Genomic DNA, 25,672 nt, shown 5'->3' on the forward strand with positions numbered 1-25,672 from the left:
CAATGAACTTTGTTCTAAGGTTGTTTAGCTTAGATTCTACCTACACCATAATTTCATTTTTCTGTTGTTGTCCAAATAGCTTGGCTTCCTGAAGCAGTATCCTGTCTTTATAGCAATAAGATGGCAATGTCCAGTTCATTTTATCCAAGTCAATAGTCCAAAGATTTACAATTTAATCTCTGTCCCAGTAAAGTAAAATCTTCCTTTTACTTTACTGCTCCAAAATTTAACTTAAAGAAACAAAAATGAGTTTGGAAAGGGTGAATGATATAATGAATGTCTAGATACTTTCTGTTGGTCAAGTCATAACTACACAGCAAGATGGTAAGAGATCCTAAGCAGGAAACCTATGTTCATCAACTCAGCTTAACCTCGTGGAAAAAAAGTGTAAGTATCAGCTTTAGTGTCAAATGAAGAAACCTGAAACTTCCATTTGGACCAGCAGACCTTCTGGCATTCCCCAATCATCTCTGTCCTTCTGTTTAACTGATACACCACGTTTCCAAGTCTAGAAATTACTTTGAAAACCATCTTTCTGTGGTCCTGCCCATACTGTGTGATCTTATTCCAGGACTTGCTGACAGCAGGAGCTTCACAATGTGACCTTGCAGGTTCCCTGGGAAAGGTTGGGCTCCAGCTTCATCAGGTGTATGATTTCATTGTACACTCGGTGAGGGGCATCCAGACCCCAGATGAAATCCACGTGAGCCCACTCAGGGATGTTCTTGTGGTAGATGAGGTTGCTCACTTCAGAAAGCAGGGTCTTTACATCATCTGGATTTGAAAGCCAGTCTTGACCTCCAGTCCACATTGCTGTGGGCACCGTCATATCACGGACTTTGTACCTTATAGGAGTTGGCTAGATAAAGAGAATGTTTAAACTTCACATAATATTTTTAACATCTAAATTTACAACTTCTACTTCAAGCAAACATAATGCACATGTCCTGGGTTGTGATCAAAAGTGTTTATAGGGGTTAGAGTCATGTAGAACTATGTTAAGAATTTCTATTCCAGGTTCAATTTTAAGGAAAACGTACTTACTGTGATTCAATTTTAGTTTCACCATGTGAAATGGAGATAATAGCTTTAACACCTTACTAGATCCTGTGAGAAGGCATACAAATTAATTGTGTGTGTGTGTGTGTGTGTGTGTGTGTGTGTGTGTGTGTGTGTGTGTACATAGGGATTTAACCCAGGGCCTTAAGGATGCTGAACACAAATTCTACACTAAGCTGTCTTACAGTCCCTATGTTTTACTTTAGACATTGAATCATCTGTATTTTTCTTATTAAACATTTCATACGTAAATTCCCTTTTAAATAATGTCCTTGTTAGTTATAGTTTATGGTACAAGAATTGGAGACACTCCACAGGAAAGACAAGGGAACCTATTACCAAGGCCAGTGTATCCCCAATGGACACAGTGGGGGTTCAGCTTCACTGAACTCACCGAACCAGGAGAAACTCCAAATCAAACTCAGGCATTCAGCTACTCTAAACTAAGGAGGACAAAGGTAATACCTGTCCCAACCTCACACTCAGCTTCCCCCTAAATCATGCAAAGAAGTCCTCTCTATCCAAGGAACTTCTGTTCCCTGCTGCAATGCTGGTAGATTTTCCAGGCAGTTTGAGTCCCTGAAATCAGTCAACACTCAGAAATTTTCATAGAACCAGAGAGGCCAGTTTCTTAGCATGAAATCAAGAGCAAGACAGAGCTTTAATCCTAGATATCTTCCTTGTCTTCCTGGCCCCATAAGAACTGAAGTGGCTGCCTAATTTAGATGCAGAGCAGAAGGACACTCTGGTGTGAGCAATGCTCCATTTTGAGCTAAATGCCCCACCTAGCACTAGCTGACACTCTATATAGCATCTTCCCATACATTTGTTTTTCTTCCCTTCATTGCCATTTTCTCATGCCTAGTCTGCGTTCACCAACTCAGCCCACAAAATCCTCATAGATGAAAAACATCTTAGAACCTGAATGTTCTTTCTAAAGTCATGGGTTTGAAGACAGTCAAGGGAGATATCAAAAGAGATAGTTGAAAAATGTGACTAAGTTTGGTATCTAAGGGCAACCACGTAGTTCACCCAACATTATATGTCTAGGTGGATTACTGCACTGGATGTTAAGTACAATGTGAGACCTCAATCTGTATGACTTATCTCTATTATCTACATTCATGATAACCAGCAATCTTCAGTGAGAGTTTTGCACTCAAAAGAGCATCCTTTACAATTGTGATTCTCCACATTTCTATTTCGTACTCCTGATACTATAATACTGTTTGTGTGGGTTTCTTTTTGTATTTTAGCTTGAAAATTATATTAATTAAAAGCATGATCAGAAAGTATAAGTGCATGTGTGCACGTGTGCACGTGTGTGTGTGTGTGTGTGTGTGTGTGTGTGTGTGAGTGTGTGTGTGTGTGTGTGTATGGTGTATCTATGTGTGCATATGTGTGTAGAGGTGCACAAACTGTGAGACACCATGTACATGGATGGGGGCCAAAGAGGACATGGGGTCGCTTGTCTATCACTGTTTGTTCTGACCCCTTGAGACAGGGCTCTCACTGAATCTGCCTGGTCAGTAAGCCCCAGCAATCCTCCTGTCTTCTACACCCAATCTCCAGCATTGAGGTTATAGACATGCTTGGCCATGCCTGGTTTTTAATGTAAGAGCTGTGAGGGACTCACATCCTCATGTTTGCACACCACATAGTCTTACTTACCCATGGAATATCTCCCTAGTCTGAAAGGCAGCTTAAGGATACCATGAGTAAGCCCTGAATTGTGGAAGCCTACCTACAATTCACAGGCTAGAGGTACAGAGCCATGGCAAACAGGAATCTCCATCTACTGCTTCAGGCTCTTTTTAGTGTGCCACATCATCAGCACATCTCTGTGAGCATGTTTGTCTTTGTCCTAAAAGGATCTCTCATCCTTGACTAACTGGACCCCTTTTTCTCCCAAGAAGCCCTGGTGCATTGCTCTTGGGACAGGCTCAATGACACAGGCCTCCTACTTCTTGCAGAAATAACGAGGCTGCTGGCTAAGCCGTGTACTTTCCTATTTTCAGATGCAGTTAGACTTTGAAGTATCATCTTCCCTGCTTGAATCTCTGTATTTTATTACTCCCTCTGGGGTCAAATAGCACTATAACTCCCTTCTCACACATTTCTGAAGGGTGATGTATTTTTAGCAGGTGGTACTTGACAGTCTTACTTGATTGCATTTCTCCAGGTTTTTGGTCTCACTTCCCCAGTCAAAGGCACGAAGTTCACCAGAATTCACTGCCTAGAACGGAAAAAAAAAGGTATTTAAAGGGAGAGATGGGGTAATCAAATGCACACCCCATCTTTGGTTGTGAGAAAAGCAGAGAACAAAGGTCTTTGGGTTATTCTCTCATTCCACTCTGGGGGGTCCTTTTAGAAGAGTGCAGGGCATCAATCTGGCTCTTTTAGCAAGAAATAGCTGAGCTTTGCCGTTGCATCTACTGCAGGAAGTGCATCTGTGGTGTGTCAGTGTGGCTGGGTGTTTGGTAGAATTCCAGATGCCAAGATAGGGCTGCTCACTGCACCTGTGCAATGCCATACTCATGGGAGATGGTGCCCATAGCTTCTCTACTGACCTCCTCTGTCTCTCTCCTCCTTCCCTCCCTACCTCCCTCCTTCCTCCTCCTCCTCCTCTCTCTCTCTCTCTCTCATTCTTTCTCTCTCTCTCTCTCTCTCTCTCTCTCTCACAAACACACACACACACACACACACACACACACACACACACACAGACACACACACACACACTTCTCTCCTGAGACTTTAAGGCTTACAACACCAAGATGTCTTGTGAAAACTTCATTCTACAGTTTGGCCCACCTGAACAGAACATTTCTGTTCTGGCTTGACTGGGATGCTAAAACAGCCAGTAAGGACTGGCAGAAACATAATTTCCTTCATCATCCTTTGGGACTCTGACTCCAGACAGAGAAGGGTCTCATTTGAATTGGGCTATACTCAAGAGGTAGTAAAGACAGGCTTAAGTCACTTTCTGCCCTTGCCTCCTGTCACTGGAAATTTCAAGTAAGTTCACATTCTAGTATCAGTGGCCGGATTCTAACTCAGGATAAACAGAAACTGTCAGGCTGTGTGACTGGTACAGACATAAGGATCCTCATCCAGGCTGCAAGCTGGTCATTCTTACCTGGCTCCAGTGGAGAATATTCTGTACAGATGTTCCGGCAGGTGTGTGGGCGACATACACGTTTGCTCGGCTCTGTAACAAAGCATAATGGCTTAGGGGGCCAGATGTCAGTCTTGTTGAGACCTAACCTCCATGGTGTCAGGCTAAGAAATGGGAGCATCATTAAATCAGTGGCCATAATCTACTAAACAGAAAAGTACATGTGTGTGTAAATCGACTGCCATTGCCTTCCTTTCGAAATGGTGTTGTTCATTTGAGAATAGCTTCTCATGAAAAAGACCTTACAAGTTTCAACCCCAGCACTGCAAAATAGATTACACAATAATCAATCAATCAATCAATCAATCAATCAATAATAACTTTACTAGAGACATTTAGGATAAGGACTCAGGTACTGGACCTAGATCTATTGTTTAATTTTGGGGTGGATCTGGGCAAGTTAATTAACCCCTGAATTCAGTATACTAACCCATAGAGTGGACATATTAATAATGCTTGTCTCTTGGGTTTGTTGCTAGAAACAGTTTATCTTGGCACAGTACAAATGCCTGTTAAATGGTGGCTATGAGTTAATTCACTGTTGCTTCTTTCTTTAAAGAGAAAATTTCTTAGGAATAAAAGATGTTACTCCAGTCAAAGGGAATGCCACAGAAAGGCAGTCCTCCATGGTCAGCTCTCACAGAGGTCCTTGACTGAAGACCCATGCCTTGGCTAAAATCTCCCTCATTATCATCTCTGTGGGATTGATTAGTCTACCTTCAGGAATCCTAGAGCAGTGGTTCTCAGCTTTCCTAATGCTGCCACCCTTTAATACAGTTCCTCGTGTTGTGGTGACCCCAACCATAAAATTATTTTCATTGCTGCTTTATAATGGTAATTTTCTACTGTTATGAATCATAATGTAACTATCAGAATATCTGATATGTGACCTCTGTGGTGATTATGACCTACGGTTTGGAGAATCGCCACCCTAGAGAGTCAACTTCAGCTTGTTTTGAAGTTGCTTCATGGCCCTAAGTCCATTGTCCTTCCTTGTCTAGGAATTACCTCAAGAGACACATCATTTTGTACATGAATCCTCAACTCATACATGCTAGAGAACACACCTGGTGACACCACCAGAATCTACACCTAAGCCAAGCTGAAATTCCCATTTCCATCACAGAACTTCAAGTGCAAATCAAACCCACATGGAGGCAGATGTCTGGTTGATTGACCTCCAGTTTCCTGGTTACTTTCCTCCATGCATTTATTTCTGTAGGTTTCCCACCTTGCCTGTAACCTGTCAAGTTAGGGTCTGGCAATGCTTTCATGTTAACCTTGCATTATTCCCCCCACCCCCAACTCCCCACCCCCACCCCCAACCCCCCACCCCCGCCCGAAGCTTGCCAATGTGTTCTTACAATTAGGAAATCACAAATTACATGCTGCCCGTCATTTCTCCAACCCTTGGCTGTCGTTAACTCATTTTCAAGGACTGAGACTAAGAGCTCCAAGCTTTGCTTAGGAAATGAAGTTCTTACCATGTTCATGTTGTTCGTGTTAAATCCCCCCAGAAGTAATATGATGTTGCTGCAGATCTGGTCAAGAATCATCTGGCCACAAAGGTAAATGAAAAGCTGTCTGAAAAATCTAGTCTGATATAAAAATTCCTGTCTGCCAAACAACCCCTGTGAAGATAAGATATGAAATAATGGCCATGACAATATACCCAGGAACAGAAATGGTTTCTGTTTAAAGCATGCATCGTAAGAAATAATCCCCAGCAGACTGAGACATCTGTGCTGTCACATACCTTTATCATCATATCTGGCAGCAGCAAAAATTTGGTACCAGGACTTCTTGCATATTTAACAGTGGCTATAGGGGCTAAGGCAAAATACATTTTTATTTTATGAGCTAGCTCTGGCATCGTGGAAAATGCAATAAAGCCTGTAAAAGAGAAAAATTCATCACCACGGGTACCGGATAGCTAATAACTCATAAAATGTGTATTTTACTTCTGTCAAAATCCTCTAATAATTATGTGTGATTGTGTCTTACTCTTCCTCCGATGCAATTATAGGCTTCAGGGACGTAGTGTATGTATGGGATGGGGTGGGGGTGGGTTTTAATGCAAAAACTCTTGTGTTTCGTGTGACACCTTTCATATTTGTTTTCGGGTAGTATGTCCTCATTGAGTTAAACTGTTCGGTTTCATGCCCAGAGTAGAAAGAACAATTTCCCAAATACTCTTACTATTGAAGATCTCTGCTGAAGCTATACAAGAGAAAGGCTGTCCCATGAAGCCAGGACCTGGTCTTATATTTGAAATCATTTATATATGCACACTCTCTGTTTAGGCTGATACTTCCAGTTTGAGGGATGGGGCTGAGGAAAAGTCGACTCATGACCTCTGTTCAGTTCCCAGAAAGTGAATGGGTATGAGAGAGGGCAGAATCTTTCTATACAGTCCTCTTTATCTGATTAGGTTTGCTAACTATAAGCAAAGACAAATACAGAAGAGACTTATTATTACCTCTTGCTTTCTCAGCTATGCTGTGAGTACACATGGATGGGAGTACATAAACTTATCCCAAGCAGATTAATTCTGTCCAGATTAGAACTCTTCTCAAATGTCAAGATCTGAGAGCCCTAAATAGCCTCTCCCAGGAAGACTTCTTATCATACAAAGCAAGTTCAAGGTTTTTATTTTAACAGCCCCATGGTTTATCACTCGACAAATGTATGCTCTCTCTATCATTCATTCCTCTTAAAACAGCCTCTAGCCTTGCCACTAGCACTCTGCCTTCATGCTAAACTCAACAATTTGAGTACAGAGAAACCAGTTTAAAAATACCTCTGAATTGTAGAGGTATGAAGCATTGTAACTTTTCTGTCTCTGGTTTGACGAGAGGAGCAACACTACATTACTGTTATCCAAGATTAAGAGAAGGGAAGTGTGAAACCAAAGCTTCTTTCATCCTTTAGGGTATGGGTTAAAAATGAGCCCACTGAATTTGAGCTCTCAGTTCCAACAGCCATTGAAATTTTTAATTCCTAATACATCTTTAATCTTATGTGATATCGTAACAGTCTTGGTGATTGTTGGAAATTTTTATAGGAAACAAGTTGGTTCCATGAATGAGACCTAAGAAGCCCCAGTGGAAACCTGTTGGGAGCCAAATCTCAGGGTTTGGCATGAGATCCTAGGTCATGCTTGTCAGGCCATATAATTAACCTTTACACAGCAGCTCCTTAGAACCTCAGCTCAAGAAAAAAAACCAACTTGACCCAGTCCTCCACCCACAGGCTCAGTCATCTAAGCAACCCCTTCCTGGACCTCTTACTCATGAACTCTTTACCCTGCCAAACATCTTCTTTGTGGCTTCCTAATATCCTGCCTATACTAACACCTGGTGCACAAACAACCCATTCTGCCCCTCCCCATATCATGCTTTGCTGACTATATAAGCTAACCTGAGAAAAAAGTAAAGTTTGCCGCTTGATCAGAATCCTGTCCTGTGGTTGTTCTTTCTGTGTCTCCTGTCCCCCATTCCCTATCCCTGACTCTCTTGCCCCAGGTTGATGTCCTGCAGGTCAGGATAGAAACCGCATAATTCCCAATAGATACTGATAGTAATGTGATTGATACAGATGAAGAACAAAAGATAAACAAACTTAGCCAGCTATACTGTGCTTACTGTGCTTCAGAATCAGGCTAATTTTGTGTGTAAATCATGCTATTTGTCTAGCAAAAGTTGATGTCTAAGACTTGGCCACAACTACTCTGTATGATGAGTATCCTGGGCTGGATAAATTTTAGGGGAAATGCTGACATTTGGTACACATAAATTCTCCAATAACATGTTGAACCTGCATATAACAATTTTCTCCTTCTCATCCTGGCTCATTCTCCTTTGAATTTCTCAAAGTAAGTACAGTAAGTCACTTATTCCTTTAGTAGAGTGTTAACAGAGCCCTGAGGAATTTCAGAGAAAGGTAAGTGGTCACTACATTCATTGGGGAAAATGGGAGCTAGTCAAAAGGTAAGTTTGGTGACACCATTTAATGATAAGTGAGAACTTTGGCAGAATGGAACTACAATGGCGAGTCAGTAACCATGACCAGATTGATTGCGTGGTCTGCTGGCACCATAGTGTATTGCTGAGTTAAGGCAATAACGAGAATCCCATGAGTTAACTCAGTGCTAATTGAGGTCTGTCTGCCTGAATTCATAATACTTCAGTAGAACAACAGGTTTCAAAGGTATCCTTGTCTGGTCCTTGAAAGACTGGACTTAATAGTCCTCAATGGTTGTAGAGATGGAAGTAAGACTCTTCTAGGAGCTGAGGAATGTGTGTGTGTGTGTGTGTGTGTGTGTGTGTGTGTGTGTGTGTGTGTGTGTGTGTATTTCCCATTCAATGTGTTGCCCTCACTGTGTATTTGTCATTTGACATGCACAAGTGCAGTTACTGGTTTAGTGGCTCACACTTAAGTCCCTAGTTCTTTCTTTATGTTACAATTCATTCATCTATAAAACGGGGATTATTATGAAGGCTAAAACAATACAAAGATACTACCGAATACTTAACTTCATCTTCTTAATGAGTAGAAACACTGTCTTGGTAACTAGACATAGCTACCCTGAATAAAAAGAATATATATTTCCTTAGAAAACTGTAATTCTTTCAGACAAAGATAAAGAGCCTGGATTAATTCCAGATTTTAAACCCTCCCTTTGTTTCATAGCTCTTCCTCCTAATCCAAGCCTAGTGGGTGTTTTCTCATTGGTTTGGGTATGATATGAGACCAGAATAGCCACTGTTCCCATGTCCCTTTGTAAGTGATCTTGTCCTGAGGGGTGGTATGTCAGTCTCTCACAGATTCACTCAAAGTAGGACATAAGCACCTAATGCGAGACTGGTAATGACAGCAAGAGAGAAACTTGAGTTAACACCATCAGTTCTGTTTATCACTCGATGATAACTCTGTGTCTTTGTTACTGCTCTCTACGAGGCCAACTCTGAACCCAAGACTTCGTTCACTGAACACATTCATCGAGTGCATACTCTGGGCTACAAACTTCAATTACAACTGTGTTTTTGACAAAATACCTGCTGCCTTCTCAGAGCTAACATACATCATTGTATTAAGTAATAGTCCAATTACTTAGAATGCCTTAAGACAGAATTATTGTCTCCATTTTGCAGATGAGGAAATTGAAACCAGTGTGATTAAAGGATTTGTTTTGGGATATCGTCTAAAGAGTGGCAGAGATGGTATTTGCACCTACCCCATCTGCCACACCCTAGGCCTCTTTCAGTTCAGCCTCCATTCCCTGAAGCTTTTAGAGCCACCAAAGAGGAGAAAGCCAGGTGAGGGGAGTAATTGACTGAGCCCAATTACAGGCTCACACTTCTACAGATACAAACCTTCTTTCCTGTGAACCTACCCATGGTGGTGCCCTGTGAATAGCCGACATAATAGATCTTTTTCTGGCCTGTTTTCTGTAAGATAAAGTTTATCACAGCGGGAAGGTCAAACCTAGCCATTTCATCATAACTACAAGGGGAAAAGACAAAGTTAGATATCAATTATAATACAAACAGAACACAGTCAAAAATCACTCACCTCCCTCCCCCAGCATCTGCCAACAAGTCCCCCCTATTGTCAGCTCTTACTGTGTTTCTCATAACACAGACTTGCTTCAAGCTGTGGTGACTCTGTGACATCACAGACTGATAGAAATGTCTATTCTCTTTGGATGTTATAACAGAGTGAAGATTATTGAATAGTTTTGGACACACAAGCCAACTCCTAATGTGAGTAGTGTTATACCCTGTAAATAGAACAGCACAGTGGGATGCAGATTTCTTTGTAGGACAAATACTGGAAGTGTAGCAGAACTCTTGTCTGATGAAATGGATAAAGAATAGATTGAATATTGGTGGTAAGTAAGGACCTTAGGAACTCCAGTGAAGTTACGAGAGACTACTTAAGTTGGTGGCACACAGAGATGAATAAATCCCCATTTAATGACACTTGATCTCATCTCCTGGGGGTGTCAGCCATGTTGTCACATATGAGGGAGTTAATCCTAGATATTCACTCATATGAAAATGGACCTACACTTTTCTCACTGCAGCCTCAATCACTGGACACCAACCACTGTTCTCACCCCCTTGTTAGCCAGACCTTGGGAAAGCCAGTCTTCTCCTTTCTTACCCTAAGCATCTCAAGATAATTAGGAAAAATGGGGGATATCAAGTTGGGAATTTGATGATACAACTAAATGAGCTATCCAAGTGCTGCAAGCCACAAATCTTCACCCACTTCTTGGGTGCATCTCCGTCCACCTCCATCCTCAAAGGTTTCTTGTACCTGAAAGCCCAGAACTCATCTTGGTCTATGGAGAGAGTCTTGTGTTTCCGAGACCAGGTATTTCCTCTGCTGTTTCCCATCCACACATCAAAGCCAGCGTCAGCCAGAATGAAGCCCAGGCTGTTGTTGGGCAGGTTGGAAATCCAGTTGCTAGCATCCCCAAGAAGGCCATGCTGCAGTAGTACCACTGGCCTGGACCCTGCAGACAAAGCAAATTCCAACTGCCATGAAAAGATCTCTGTTCTTGCTTTCTCTACAAACAAGGACTTGCATGCCAGGGAAATTTGTGTGCAAATCTTTCTTTTACTGCTTGCTAGTTGGATTTTCTTAGTTGACTTTTTAATGCTTTTCTTGTGTTTTAGGTTCTTCACCACCAGAAAATAGGAATTTTTTGTGTTATGAATATATAAAATACATCACAAGGAACAGACAGCACACTGCCTGTCAATGGGGGGTAAAAAAACAAAACAAAAACAAATCTAAAATGCAGTTTCCAAGGTTGTTTTTCGAGGAACTATAAGTATGAAACTGTTAGTATTAGGTCCTCCAAAAATATTTGGGCTGCTTCAGAAGAGGATATTTTATAATGACGAACACACACACACACACACACACACACACATCGCCCTAATGATGAAGGCTAGTACATGTAAAAAGGACCTAAGCTCCCATGCTTCAGAGAAATGTGTCTATCAGAATAAAATTGTAAGATGGGTGTGGTGGCCTATACTTGTAAAACCAGAACTGAGGAGACTAATTCAGGAGGATCATGATTTTTAGGCTAGCCAGGGCTACACAACAAGACTCAATCAAAACCCAAATGAATGAATAAAAAACCCAATTACAATCCATTAGGAAGTAACAGGAACTGTAAGAATATCGGCCACTAGCCAGGTGTTGGTGGTGCACGACTTTAATCCCAGCACTCATGAGACAGAGGCAGGGGATCTCTGTGAGTTCGAGACCAGCCTGGCCTACAAGAGCTAGTACCAGGAAAGCCTCCAAAGCCACAGAGAAACCCTGTCTTGAAAATACAAACAATAACAACAAAAAACAAAAACAAAACAAAAATTGGCCACTAGGGGGCTGTATTGCACACCAATTGAACAAAGAGGCTTTTTGAAGGTCAACACTCATGCCACTCAGCAGTATGTGAGTACAAACTTGACCCTCGGAGCAGGGCGGGAGTCCTCTTCTCACTGAGCTGAGCAGTCAATACCGTCACTTGACTGGAAGCACCAAGCCTTGCCCAAGCCTGTAGGACTTGTGGGACTTAGTGAAAAGTCTGTTTCTAGGGTATTCATCTATTTGCACATCTCATTCCTTCATCTCACAAATAAATTTATCAGTACCTAGACTATGCTCAGCATACCAAGGTATGTTAGCTGATGCACAGACCTTGAATGAAATAGAGGTCCCTGCTTTATTGAGTTTCCACTCTGGCGGAGGAGAAAAAGAAACTCTGAAGAAAGCAGCTACTGTATGGAATGTCTTCAGGCATATAAGGGAAAGAATTAGGGAGTGAGGCCATGTGTCAGAAGAAGGCATGAGGCTGCATTCTGAACAGAGTGGTCAGGGAAGAAGAAGAAGGGTCTTGGAAAGCTGCAAAAAAGAATTATAAGTTCACAGGCATTGGGGTGGAAACCAAGCAGACTGCAATCAGGTTAAACATGTGTGAAACAGGGACTCATTTTTTAAAAAAGACTTTGCAAGCACAGATTGGGATAAACAGAAATCTGTACTTTTTACATCAAAGACCAATAACGTTTGGCCAGTGTTAGTTAAGAACATGGGCTGCACCCTGACAAACATCTTGATTTGAGTGCCGCAAGTATTACGATGGAATTTCTGGTCTAGTTTGTGGCAGAGTCATAATGAAAATTACATGAGACTAAGAAAACGAAGCACTTGATATTATAGCAGGTATACAGAGAGGACCCAAGAAGTTATATTTTGTCACCCATGACAAAAATGTAGTTGCTGTTATCAATGCAGAGCCAAAATATGAAAGGCACAAACATCAGTAGTTTAAAGAGTGTCAGCTGAGAATCTCATATAAAAAATGAAATTAAGCAAAAGACATGAACACACACTGAAAATTAACATATGTGCACCAGAGCCTGGTTCCTAGTCCTCAGTGGAAAAGGAAGCAACATCCCAAGTGTTTGAAGTACTCTTTGGTTGGGGAACACATTGTACAACTTGGAGCTTCAGGTACTTCCTGGGAGCTTTTCTCTTCATTTGGTCTTTTCCAGGAATCATCAGAGTATATACTAGAATTTCTATGTAGGAAATGGATTAAGTGCCAGCATGGAAAAAATCCATTAAAATGGATTTCTTGAAGATCTGTTCTGTTTGTGGGGTTTTGTTTTATTTTTATTTTATTTTATAATGATGGTAACTGAACCCAGGGACTCACAAATGCTTGTCCTGTTTTCTACCCATGATCTCCCTCTCTAGATCCAAGGTAATTTTGAAAAGAAAACATCCGTCTAAGATAGTTGATGGGTATGGGTGGGTATGGAATGTTATATGGTAATAGGGACAGACATTATGTGGGAACTGGCATTACCTTTCAGCCTAATCAAGAGACTTCAGACTGTCCTAAGAACCAAACTTAATTCTACATGTCAAGAAAGTCTGACCTACAAGAAGACTATCATACTGGGCTGACACCAAGTAAATCCATACCTTCCTTTTTTAATTGAGTCAGTCCTTGAGGGATTCTGTTCACAGAAAGGATGTATCCATCTTCAGTTGCAACTTCATATTCCTCACTGGGATAACCCTTGTGTTTGATGATTTCGCTCTATGGAAAACAAGCAAGCAAACAAACAAAAACCTCACGATTTATTTAGAATTCAGGTCTACATGGTCATTGCCACCACGGTCTCAAGAGCAAGATTAACTTCTTTGGTGTTGCAAGAAGGTCCATATTGTTTCAGTACTGGAGACCACACCCAGGGCCTCACACATTAGGCAAGTGCTCTGCCACTGAACTATACCCCATCTCTCTCACTTCTTTTTTGTTCTTCATATGGAGACTGAAACGAGACCATGGTTTTCAGTAGTTGGGTCAATTCTGTCAGCCTCCCCTGGGTATTGCTAGGAAGGCAGAGAATGGCTATAAAACCTACTGTCTTAGGAACCCTGAAGATACATCCCAGCAACCTGAGTTTTGAAAAGTTCTTCACAGAACTCTGACATTTGAAAAACACTGAAGCAGAACACAGATTCCAAAGCCCACACATGTGTCAGAATCATCCAGGGCCACTGAAGGTATAGAATCTTGGGCTCAGGCCACATTAGAAATCAGACCATTGTACTGCAATTGTTAGCACACCTGTTTTGGAGGTGACTTAAGGACATTCCTGGGTCCCTTAGTCCCTTAGACTCTTTTAGTTTTAAACTTACAGACTAAAGAACAGTAAGTCTTAGCTTTTAGACAGAAAAAAGCCCTCTTTGGTTTTGGGGATAAATATTAACATGCTATGCATAAACTTTTTGTATGTAATTTCAAGAGTCTCAAACTCCTTCGTGTTTGCACTGGACCACTGGCTAAGCATCTCTACTCCAGATAGTAGTGCATGCTGAAACTCTTCCTCCTAAGCCTGCATGCAGCTCTTGCCATCTGTCACCATCTCATCAGTCAGAGAAGGAGGGGACCTTTTCAATCAGGGGCTGTTGTAAAATGAGTAAGAGAGGAGAAGCCATGTACCAAAGTGTTAGTGCTGAATATAGAGTAACAAGCATAGTCATTAAGAAGAAAGGCCAAGCCAGGGGTGGGGGTGGGGATGGGGGAGTGGGGTTATTGGAGCACACCTTTAATCCCAGTACTGGGGAGGCAGAGTAAGGCAGAACTCTGGTTTAAAGCCAGCATGTTCTACAGAGTAAGTTCCAGGAGAGCTGATACACAGAGAAACTCTGTCTTGAAAGAAAACAAACAAAAAAACAAAAGGCTGAGGTCTCCTGCTGGGCTATAAACTAATACACAAGTGACCTGTGTGATATCGAAAACCTTAACTACTTACTATTCCTTACTTTATTCCTCTGCTAGTTCATGCTATATAGGATAAGGCAAGGAATATGCACAAAACACTAATGAAATGCCTGACACCAACAATATGTACTCAGTAGGAATTATACATAATTAAAACCCAATAAGTACACAATCAAAATCCAACTAACCAAACATTGTGGAATTGTGTGTGTGTGAGAGTGTGCGAGAGAGTGCTCGTGTGTGTGTGTGTGTGTGTGTGTGTGTGTGTGTGTGTGTGTGTGTGTGTGTATTCTACCATTGCATGGTTAAATTGTTTTGATCATGCATCAAACCTACTTAGAGGGCTTGTCAAGACACAGATTGCTGGATTCCATACTCAGAGTTTTGGCAGGTCTGGAGTGGATCCAAATTATTATTATTTTTTTATTCTTCTCTCATATATTACATCCCAATCCCTGTTTCCTCTCCCTCCACTCCTCCCAGGCCCTCCCCACAACTTTCTTTTCTTTCTCCCCTGGATCCACTCCTCCTCCATTTCCCTTTGGAATAATAGCAAGCCTCCTAGGGTTATCAACTGGATATGGCATAACAAGACACAGTAAGACTTGGCACTGATATTTCTAATAAACTTTCTGATGTTGAAGAAGCTGCTTCTTCTGGAAACTGTTCTTCAAGAGTCTCTGTTGGGGACAACTTGGAGAGATAAAAGATACATCCATGAAATGTTAGAAGGCTTCTGAGAAGGTCTATGTAATTTGTTATGGGGGTGTGGGTTAGGTGTAAATAATGGCTGAAGGAAGTGAGGGAAGGAATTCTAAGCAGAGAGAGATCCATGAACAGGACCAGTCAGCAAAGTTTTCTGGAGGAGGGAGAATTTGCTCTGGTCTAAGACTGAATAGGAACTACCCAAGAGAACCTAGGAATTAGATGTTAGGGATGTGGGTATCTTAGATAGAAAAAGATTATATGTTAGTGAACACTGTCACTAGGTGGTCAGGAGACTATATTTGGCAAGAAAATTCACATGGGATAATACTAAAACAGAAATGTGTCTACATATAAATGTAGATTCAACATATTTAAAGATTTTTTTTATAATCATGTTTTTCTTTGTGTTTTGAGGCAAGGTCTCTTTCTCTATGTAGCCCTGGATGTCCCTGCTATGTAGTTTAGTCTGACCTCGAAATTACAGAGATCCATCTGCTTCTGCATTCTGAGTGCTGGGATTAAAGGTGTGTACCACCATGCCTGGCTGCTTAGCCATTTTTGAAGGGACATATATCAGTATATATATATATATATATATATATATATATATATATGTGTGTGTGTGTGTGTGTGTGTGTGTGTGTGTGTGTGTGTGTGTGTGTGTTTGTGTGTGTGTGTGTGTGTGTGTTAACACACATTCATATATGCATTCTGAGTCAGAGCCTCATTGTAGAGTCCAAGCTGGGCTAAAGCTTGGAAAACTTCTTCCTTCCTAAGTGTAAATTAAAAATTATAACCATATTTAATGTTTAACGTTCAACCTAATTATCTGTTTTAAAATTTTTACCTGAATGAAAAAAATCAGTTATATGAATTAAAATATTACTTTAAGAGTGTTTACCCTTTGTTCATTGTTTTTCTTAGAAACATTGTTTTTATGTGTGTTGTTGTTGTATTGTGGGGTCAAGAGTTCCCTCTGCTTCCCTTAGAAGCTTGTGAATGCAGGTATGTGCCACTATACCAGGCTACAAGAATTCTTAATAAACATCTTGCATATAAATCATGCTTTAAAACATTTCTGGGGCAAATATGCAAACCACAAAGTAGAATATGACACAGAAAATTGAATAATGTTTTTTGAGTTTACTTAAAACCTTGGGAAATTGAAGTGGATATTAGATGTAAAGCAAAGGATAACCAGACTAAAAGTCTGTAGCTCCAGAGAAGCTAGGTAACAAGTAGGATCCTAAGAGGGACACATGGATCACCCTCAGAAGAGAAATTAGATAATATCTGCAGGGCAAACTGAGGGCAGGGGGGGTGGTAAGGGGGAGGTGAGGGGGGATGAGAGCAGGAGGGAATAAGATGGCCTAGGTGGAGAGGGAATATGGTGGAAGAGCAATGAAAAACAGAGAGCCACTATGGGCTTAGGGAGAAACTTGGTGCTAAGGTAACTCCCAAGGAGTCACAAGGAGGACCCCAACTCAGACTCCTAGCAATAGTAGAGAGGATGCCTGTAATCAGATTGATGAATACCCCGATTATTGTCATGTCATAGAGCCCTCATCCAGTAATTGATGGAACCAGACACAGAGATCCACAACCAAGAACCAGGCCAAGCTCTGGGAATCCAGGCAAAGAGAAGGACGAGGGAACATATGAGCAAGGGAGGTCAAGATCATAATTGAGAAATCCATAGAGACAGCTGAACCAAGCTCATGGAAACTCATGGACTTTAGACCTACAACTGTGGAGACTCCAGGGGACCGAACTAGGCCCTCCTGTGGAAGACAGCTGTGAAACCTGGACTATCAGAGGGGCCTCAGGCAATAGGACCACAATACAAACCTGACACATGAACTAGCTTGCTGGGCCCATTCCCTATGGTGGGATGCCATGCTCAGTCTTAATGTATGGGAGAGAGGCTGGGCTCTGCCCCAACATATTGTACCAGACTATGTTGACTCCTCATGGGAGCCCTTACCTGTGAGCGGGCTCGGGGGAGGTGAGTGAGGGTGGGAGGAGATGAGGGGGATGTGGGAAGAGGGGTGGAGGGGGAACTGTTGTTGGAATATAAAATGAAATTAAAAAAAAATGGCAAAAAAAACTTGGGAAGTTGTCAATAGAAAATGTTGGAAAATGGCAAATCATGTATGATATTCCTCAGTCTTCTCAGAAAACTTCATAGATTTAGAAGAAAATCACAGGACACCACAAAGCTGTTGGTGGTTAACTCAGTGTATTAATGAATTACTCAGTATTGACTTTGAAGTTCTTAGGTGTCATGCAAGGGATACACACTGTGCTTGTAATAAAAGTTACTTAATTTAAAAGTCAAATGCACTATAAGCTATTCTCATCTTGAATATGGCTTGAATATGGCATGCTTTCTGCAGATCTAGTTCCTCAACATGCTGACCTCTTTGCTGGCAACCCCCTTCTTACCTCCTATTTATTCTTCTGGCTTCAGGCTACAAATTATTTTCCTAAAGTCTGGATTAGTTTCCCCTGTTTTATGCTTTTCTCTCTTTGATCTCAGTCTTGTGAGCAGTAATTGAGAGTTTGTCTTTTGTGCTGGATTTTGTCAGCTTAGTGAAACCCTGGCGTTTGATTTTCCTTGATTTCTCTGTGGTCTAGGTGTAAACACAGCTTCAGGCATTTGCAGCGGGGCAGTCCAGTTCTTTCCAGAAATCCTGACAGTCTGGAGGCACTGGGCTTGTGCAGTGGTTGGAAAGGTACTCCCCATATGCTGAAGAACTTTGTGGGGGTACATTTAGGATTCTGAAAGATCTGCAATAATGTCCTGGGAGGACAGCCATCAGGTAACCAATAGGATGGTTTAAAGAAGCCTGATATCTGTACTCTGTAGACACAGAATATTTCTACAGTCTGTAAATTTTAGAAACAATGACAGCAGCCTTTGGGATGGCAGATGAAGCTTGGTAGTCTTATGGAGATTCATTTTAAAAAGCCTCCTTCAGTATAGGCTGTTAATTTTAGAAACCATGCAAAAAACACTAGAAGAAAAGAAAGTTTCTATAAAAAGGGTCTTCCTTCAAAAAAAAAAAAAAAACCTTAAGTTTCCTCTTTTAATGGGGATATCAGGTGAGGCTAGAGAGCATCCAACACAATCATCTCACTCATCTGGAAGTTGAAGCTACACCCTGTCAGGTGGTAGGATTTATTGCATAGTGCTTATAATTACAGGTATGTGTTTAGGAAAGCCTGAATTTGAATTGCTGGTCTATCATGGAGCAGTCGTAGGGCTCGTTTAACTTGTTTAAATGCTTCTTTAAACTTAGTGCCTTGATTCAAAAAGGATAGATGATCATATCTCCAGGACAGAACACTGAAAATGAAATTGTATCTCTACCACTTTTATTACAATACTGTCTATGGAATAAATGGTACTTTATGGTGATCTCGTACTAAAAAACAGCTTCGGGTTTGCAAGTAAACACAAAAATTCTCCAGAAGACTTCCAAAGAGATGTGCTGTTCTCTGCGCTTCTTACTCACACATCCTCCCTGGCATAAACAGGGACCTCTCTCTGCTAGGTGGCAGAGTTAGCACTCAGAGAAACATGAAAGTAGAAGCTACTAGAAGTATATGCTCTCACAGCAAGAGGTCAGGGGTGACACTATTATCAAAAGGCACAAAGCAGGAAAGAAAACAAAGACAAAATGAAAATCATCAAGGGTCTCAGACAGGTCACACATGTTTCAATTTTTTCTTTGTCCAGTGGGTGAATCTGAGAAGTTATTAAAGCCCAAAGAGAGTAAGTCATTCACCCAAAATCACTGAATTTGATTGGGAAGCCCCCAGGTCTACTAACAACCAGTTTAGCTTTCTTCCAGTTCTGTGTGTTGTTTTACAGCATACTCTTCTAGCATTAAACACCTCAATCTATAAAAATGACCCAGCATGCAGCTACTCCACAGATGCAAATACAAACACGTAACCCTTCTTTCCCCCCAAACGTGAAAAACCCCAACTTACAACATTCATGAACGCTTCCGGGTCCGCAGCTTTTGTTGGCATATGTCCCGAGTTCACATTTCTTTGGAGTAAATAAGCCAGCAGGATCAGGAGCCATATCTCCACTCGGTGTGAAACACTCCATGCTCTTGACAAGATTTCTGACATGGTCCAACATCTGCATTTGCTTTGTGCCGAAGGATGCAACAACTACATCCAGAGTCAGGGGAAGGACCTGTAGGTTTAAAACAGCTTTTGTGTATTTTCTAGCGGCAAAACTCTGAGGCAGATAAAGCAGGTTTAGGTATAGGAATAAAACAACATGGTGTAGGCTGCAAACATAGCTTAGAATGTCACAATCCCATCTGGCTCCTCCTGTTCCTCTCTCATTCATCTTGCAAACACCAACCCTTCCACTTCTAGGTGTGTCCAACTTTCCTTGTTGCAACTGGGAGTTTCATGCATGTTTTATATAGCCCATAAAGACTTGTTGGCCAGCACCATGTAAGGGCCATATGAAGCAGCTCCCCTCACCCCCATGTTTAGTTCTTATCTTTGTTCGATAAATAGCAAGACCTGGGACCTGCAGAACACACTGCAAGTTTCTATGTGATGGCTTCAATCATCACTGTCCTATAGCTGAAGATCAAATGCAGAGCTGATCACTTTTATTTGAAATGTCAAAAGCTTTAAGAACATTTCTTACTTTTAGTGCTGGATAAAAATGTTAATTGTAAGAAAGCAATCTAGGTGTAGCCCGTTTCTCTCTAGTTTAATCTTATATACCGCATTGTAAATTTGGCTTGTAGTTACCAGTTATGGTTGACAGTGATGTCCAGTAATTAAATCACCTGAAGTAACCCAAATAATGAGTGGCAGCCTAGTTATTTTTATGAGCTAAATGTCCCAGTTAATCAGTCTGTGAGGTAACCTGAGAGCAGCTTCTTGACCTGCTATTCATTGAGCATGCCAAGAAGGAAGATTCATTAGTTTAAGTAAAGACTCTACTTCAAGTTAATAAGAAGAAAAAAAACTGAGGTAATTTCTCTACTTTTCCATCAATTCTTCAGCTTTGACAGCAGCCACACCTGTTTGCAGACTTTGGGAGTGTGGTGGGTGAAGAAGTCAGAGTTAAAGCTGGAAAGACTACTCCGTGGGAATGTATCTGCCCAGATGACTCAGCCTTCACCATCCCTACCGGCTGAGCAGGTGTGAGGAAGCAAGACTGTCTTTATCTGGATCTGGCTGAGCATTCATCCAGTGTTGGTGATTGCTACAAGCCAGAGAGGAGTGATTTGACCTGATTAGAAAAAGCTGGAATGAAGGGCTATCTCCACCAAGCCCCACATACTCTCCTTGGAACCCACTGAGCTTGCTCTAAAGTCAGGCAAAACGCGATCTCACAAGAGAGAACGTCACCTCCCACGGCTGACATTTTAGGATTTTAAAATGCTGTATTGCCCAAATGGGGGTAGGAGGTGGCTTTCATTTACATTTCAGAATTACATGATCATATTATCAAGTTAGATTGTGGCAAAGCCAGGAGTAAAACTTAGATATTGGGCCTGGGGAAATGCTTCAGTGATTATGAGCACATATTGCACTTGTAAAGGATCTAAACTCAGTTCTCAGTGCAGAGGTCCAGTGGTTCAGAATCGCCTGTGACTCCAGCTCCAGGGGATTTGATGTCTTTTGGCCTCAGGGGGCACTTGCACACCTCACCCAATGCTCATATATTCTCACACACACGCGCGCACACACACACACACACACACTCATATATTCACACACACACACACACACACACACACACACACGCATACTCATTATTAAGCATAAAAAATGTTTTTTTTAAAAAAACAGATATTTTAATCCAATGTTTAATATTGCAGTCACATGGAAAGTCCCCTCAACATGTCCTTCCATGAAGAGATGGAGTCAGATAACTACACCATGCTTTGTGAATTTCTTTTCAGTGCTGGGAAGAAATTGAACCCAGGACCTTGTGACTGCTAGGCAGTGTAAGTTGCTTCTTCAGGTTCTGGATTTAAAATGAACTTATTATATGTTTAACGTATACAAGCTATGCATATTTGCTTCAATATGCTCAAGTAAGCCAATTCTTACCTTTGAATAATATGTTTCTGAATTCTGTAGAGACCAATGATGGCAAATGACTGGTTGAAAATAAAACAATAGGAGGCAGAAGCAGGTGGATCTCTGGGAGTTCAAGACCAGCCTGGTCTACAAGAGCTAGTTCTAGGACAGGCTCCAATGCCACACAGAGAAACCTGTCTTGAAAAAAAAAAGAAAGAAAGAAAAACAAAACAAAGACCCTCAGCCTCCTGGTTTTCTTAGTGAGTCTACATAGTTTCCTCTAAGCACCCTGTTTATTAAGTTCAGGCTAGAGGACTCTCTCATTAGTGTTCAATTGACTTTTATTAAAGTGATTCTTTCAGTTATTACAAGTAATCTTGAAACTAGTCAGGTGTTTGACATGGAAGCAATTTGACTGACACACGGTCAGTGTTCTTGTATCATCTGCATCAGAATGACTTAAGGATCAAATGACCAAAATGATTGTGTTGAGTCAAACTAACAGCCCACTCCTTCTAACACAGGTCACTTCTCAGGAGACTCTGAGGCAGTCAGGCAAATGGGCATGGCGTATCTGTCTCTTGTTTCGTCAGACATGCCTGCACAGGCATGGTTCCCACTGAGACTCCATTGTCTTCTCAGCTGTATCAACCAGCATGGCAAGGTTCTTCATAGACATTATTCCAGTAATGAAGTATTAGAAACTATTCCGCATTCCTAAAGCAGGCAGCTTCGTCTCTGCCTCCCAGCGTTGATCTTGGAGTCACTTTAGCACCTACTGTCTTAGTTTAGTTCTTCCTTCTCATAGGCCAGCTTTTAAAAGCACCATTATTTAAACACTGTTTAAATACAGTCGTTAAGACAGGTTGTGAAGTCATATGACAAATGTCATTGCTTACTACATAGATGGCTTTGGGACATGTTCCCACGGTCCCTGAGCCTCGGTGTCCTCATTTGCAAGCTGTGACAGTACCTTCTCCTAAGACTGCCAGGAGGGTTGCATCAGAGAGCAATGCCGAATCTGATACAGAATGAACACTCAGCAGTTTTGCTTCATGCAGGGTCTAAGGCTTCTGCTGCCTGGTGCCCCACTCTGTCCCAGCGATTCTAGGATGAAGCAGCATTTCTCCATCAGCTCGAGGTACTAGGGTATCTCTGATGGAGAGAACAGAAATCACATTTCCCCCATATGTTGGTTAAATTGTGTTTTCTGGCTCTTTCCTTTCCTAGCCCAGTGATCTGGGTCAGTCATTCAACCTTTCACAGTCAGAGGGCATCTGACATTTAAAGATGCTGTGAGGACCAGTGTAGTCATCTAAGGCAGGAGCCAAACATCTAGAGGGATTTTAGAGGGATTTACAGAGTTGTCTTGCTCTTTTTTTTTTTTTAGCTTTTCTGTTTTTTATTTTGTTGTTGTTTTGTTTTTTTGTTTTGTTTTGTTTTGAGACAGGGTCTCCTGTGGTCTGTGGGTTGGCCTGAAACTCTTAATTTTATGTCCTCAACCTCCTCAGCACTGGGGTTACAGGGATGTCCCCACACTTGCCCTCCCCGCTTTTTTTCCTTAAAGGAATTTGTGGTATGAACATAAAGATGGTGAGTTCCCTTTGCAAATTTACTTGTAAACCAGACTGAAGTCATAGTATTTTAGAACTAAAATCACAAATTCCAGAAGCCATTTGCTTCAGCATGCTACTTTTACTGCTCTGCTTAAAACATATGTCATATGAAATTATATAATTTAGTAAAAGTGATAGAATACATATTTCTGTAAAACTTTGACCACCATGATGTGCACAAATTGATATGCACATTCTATTTCCCCCTCAAATTAATTTTCATTAACCATTTGGTATATATTTTCAAGGCATTTTATATGTTGTTTGTATGTGATAGAATATTCTCACAGGACAGATTTACAGTTGCAGAACACTGGGCAAAAAGTATGTATTATCGATAGTCTATAGCCTGTAAGTTCCTGTTAAATTGCTCCCTAAAAGGCTGGTAGGAACATGACTGTGACCATACCCTTCCTTCAGCAGTTTAACATTTCAAAAATCCCTTTAATTTTGTCAGTTTCATGCGGTGATACCTCATGGTGATTTAGCTTTCATTTCATGAGCTACAATCAGACTATCATGTTTTAAAATATCTCAAATATTAAGTCTTCTGTGGATTTCCTTTTTGAGTCATAGCCTGTTTCATCTTAACATTTCAAAGAATGATCACCTTGATCCTTTTCTTTATTGTAAATATTGATCTTAACTTTGTTATAAGTTAGTTAATACATTTGCTTTCTTTTTTTAAATTTTGGCTTGTGATACATAGTTATTTCATAAGTATTTTGTTATAGATGTTTCATAGTTAATTGATTTGAACTTTTCCCTTCTAGGACCTGTTTCATACACATTGGTCTTTTTCATCCCAAGGTTAAATTATATTCTTTATACATTTTTGGTATTTTCAGAGATTTTTTTTCATCTGACTCTAGACCAATTGGAATTGCCTTTTCAATATAGAATGGGATTGAATCGAATTCTATTTTTCTAACCTGTCATTAATTTTGCAGAGATCACATTATAAGTCTTTTCTGATTTGTCTGAGACAGAAGTCACCTGCATGTCCTCATCTTATGTGATAGAGCTCTGCAGTTCTGGTGAGATCTCCTGGAGCAGTGTTTCTCACCTGGAGCTGTTTGCTCTGTAGAAATTTGGCTGTCATTGCTAGGGGTGTGCTGCTGGCATCTAGTGGTAGAGGCTAGAGATGCCAAAGAACACCTTAAAATATACAGGGCAGCCCCACAGCAAAGTGTGTGACCCTCCAAAGGTAAATTGTGTCAAACAAGTTGAGAAATCACAGAGACATGGCATTCTTTGTATACAGATCTTTGTACTTAAAGTTTTGTCAGTCAGTAATGGTATTTATTGATAAATCTTCCTGAAATTGTCATTGTTTTCAAGTTTAAAAAATACTGAATTTTTTCTGTGCCTGGTGGGTACTTGTGGACATCAGGAATGTTCAATGTTCACAGATTCTTATAAGCAAGCCTAGGTTTCAGATCACATATATCATGAGCTGGAAGGTGTTGTCTGTCACTCAATGCCACCTACCCACAAGAACATGCTTTACAAATAACCTCAACACACACACACACACACACACACACACACACACCTACCTAACTGCAAAAACCCAAACAAACAAACAAACAAACAAAAAACCAAAAACCTTTGTAACTTGAAGATCATTAGAGCAATGTTTGGTCTGTTATCTTGTAATATTCAAATCGCTTGAAGATTGCAATTGTTTAATATCTATGAGGGACTGGAGAAGTGGCTTGGTGGTTAGGAGGGCTTGCTGTTCTTGTAGAGGACCCAAGTATGGTTCCCAGTAGCCATGATGGGCAGCTCACAAATGCCTCTAACCCCAGCTCCTAGGGACCTTATGTTTCTGGTTCCTCTTTAGTTTCACATGCAAATTAAATTCACATGCACAAAACTACTCCACCAATCAAAGACAAAATCAATATTGAAAAAATAAATCCAACTATGGCTGAAACTAAAAATGTACAGATAGTATCGTATCAGATAGTCAAACAAAGTGGATCATCAATGTCTATGCCAGGTGGTTTACTGTCATTTGTAATTCGACCTCTAATTCTGGAGACCCCTCCAATGGTCTTATCTCTATCACTGTATTTCCTAATGTGTGGCTGTTACATATTTTAATATTATATGGTATGTTTCTTTATGTGAGCTGCTTTCTAATCACTTATCCTATGCATGCTGGAAGATGTGAAATATTTTTATTTGAAAATATTGCTTCTAAAATGATTAAAATGGGGAATACAGTTTCTATAACCATCCTCTGATATTATATCTACAGCCCTCCACCCTGACAACTGAGCTATCGAAGCACCCAAGATATTATATCTAAGTGCTTTAATAAGCTAGAAATTATTGTTTTCTTTGTGCCATTTTGCTCTTTTGGACAGTTTGAGGTGGCACATCAAATGTTTGGGGATTATTTTAGTCCTGGAGTTCTGGGAAGAGAGCCAGCCTCAGGTGGCTTCCAAAATTAGTATGTAGAAGAATTCTGAGAGCAGCAAGGGGCACTACAAATCCTTAGGAAGAGGGACAAGTGTTGGGTGGTTGCTAAAGTGTCAGGTGCTACTCAGCTCTGCCTTTACCATGCCCTGATTTTGCAAGAGATTACGTTATAGGACTGAGTGATGCTGGGGCTGGCGAAGACCTGGCAGAGCAGCTAGTTTATTTTATAGGTGAGGAGCCTTGGGCAAAGTAAAGGAAAATCATTTTCCCGGATATTTATGA

At 41.0% G+C, this 25,672-nt stretch overlaps 1 protein-coding gene across 1 annotated transcript; it reads right to left on the reverse strand.

Annotated features, from left to right (window-relative positions):
- Positions 1–592: 592 nt before the first annotated feature.
- Positions 593–19,415, reverse strand: LOC100761952 (lipase member M). The gene is made up of 9 exons (XM_027406754.2): positions 19,269–19,415; positions 13,253–13,370; positions 10,562–10,760; positions 9,633–9,742; positions 5,994–6,130; positions 5,722–5,868; positions 4,199–4,270; positions 3,224–3,295; positions 593–859 (listed from the first exon to the last, which is right to left on the reverse strand). Exons 1-9 carry the CDS (start codon positions 19,413–19,415, stop codon positions 593–595), a joined length of 1,269 nt encoding a protein of 422 aa, XP_027262555.1.
- Positions 19,416–25,672: the final 6,257 nt, after the last annotated feature.

This window comes from Cricetulus griseus, chromosome 3, assembly GCF_003668045.3.
Source record: "Cricetulus griseus strain 17A/GY chromosome 3, alternate assembly CriGri-PICRH-1.0, whole genome shotgun sequence".
In the NCBI taxonomy this organism is placed as follows: domain Eukaryota; kingdom Metazoa; phylum Chordata; class Mammalia; order Rodentia; family Cricetidae; genus Cricetulus; species Cricetulus griseus.

Bases quoted from the DNA above. Each gene is read 5' to 3' on its own strand.
- LOC100761952 (XM_027406754.2), bottom strand. From the start codon at position 19,415: ATGTCAGAAATCTTGTCAAGAGCATGGAGTGTTTCACACCGAGTGGAG. The intron at 9,743-10,561 runs GTACAAGAAACC...TTCCCCTTGTAG, and splicing joins GATGAGTTCTGGGCTTTCAG to TTATGATGAAATGGCTAGGT. The intron at 860-3,223 runs GTAAGACTGTCA...CTCTTTATCTAG, and splicing joins ACCTGGAGAAATGCAATCAA to CCAACTCCTATAAGGTACAA.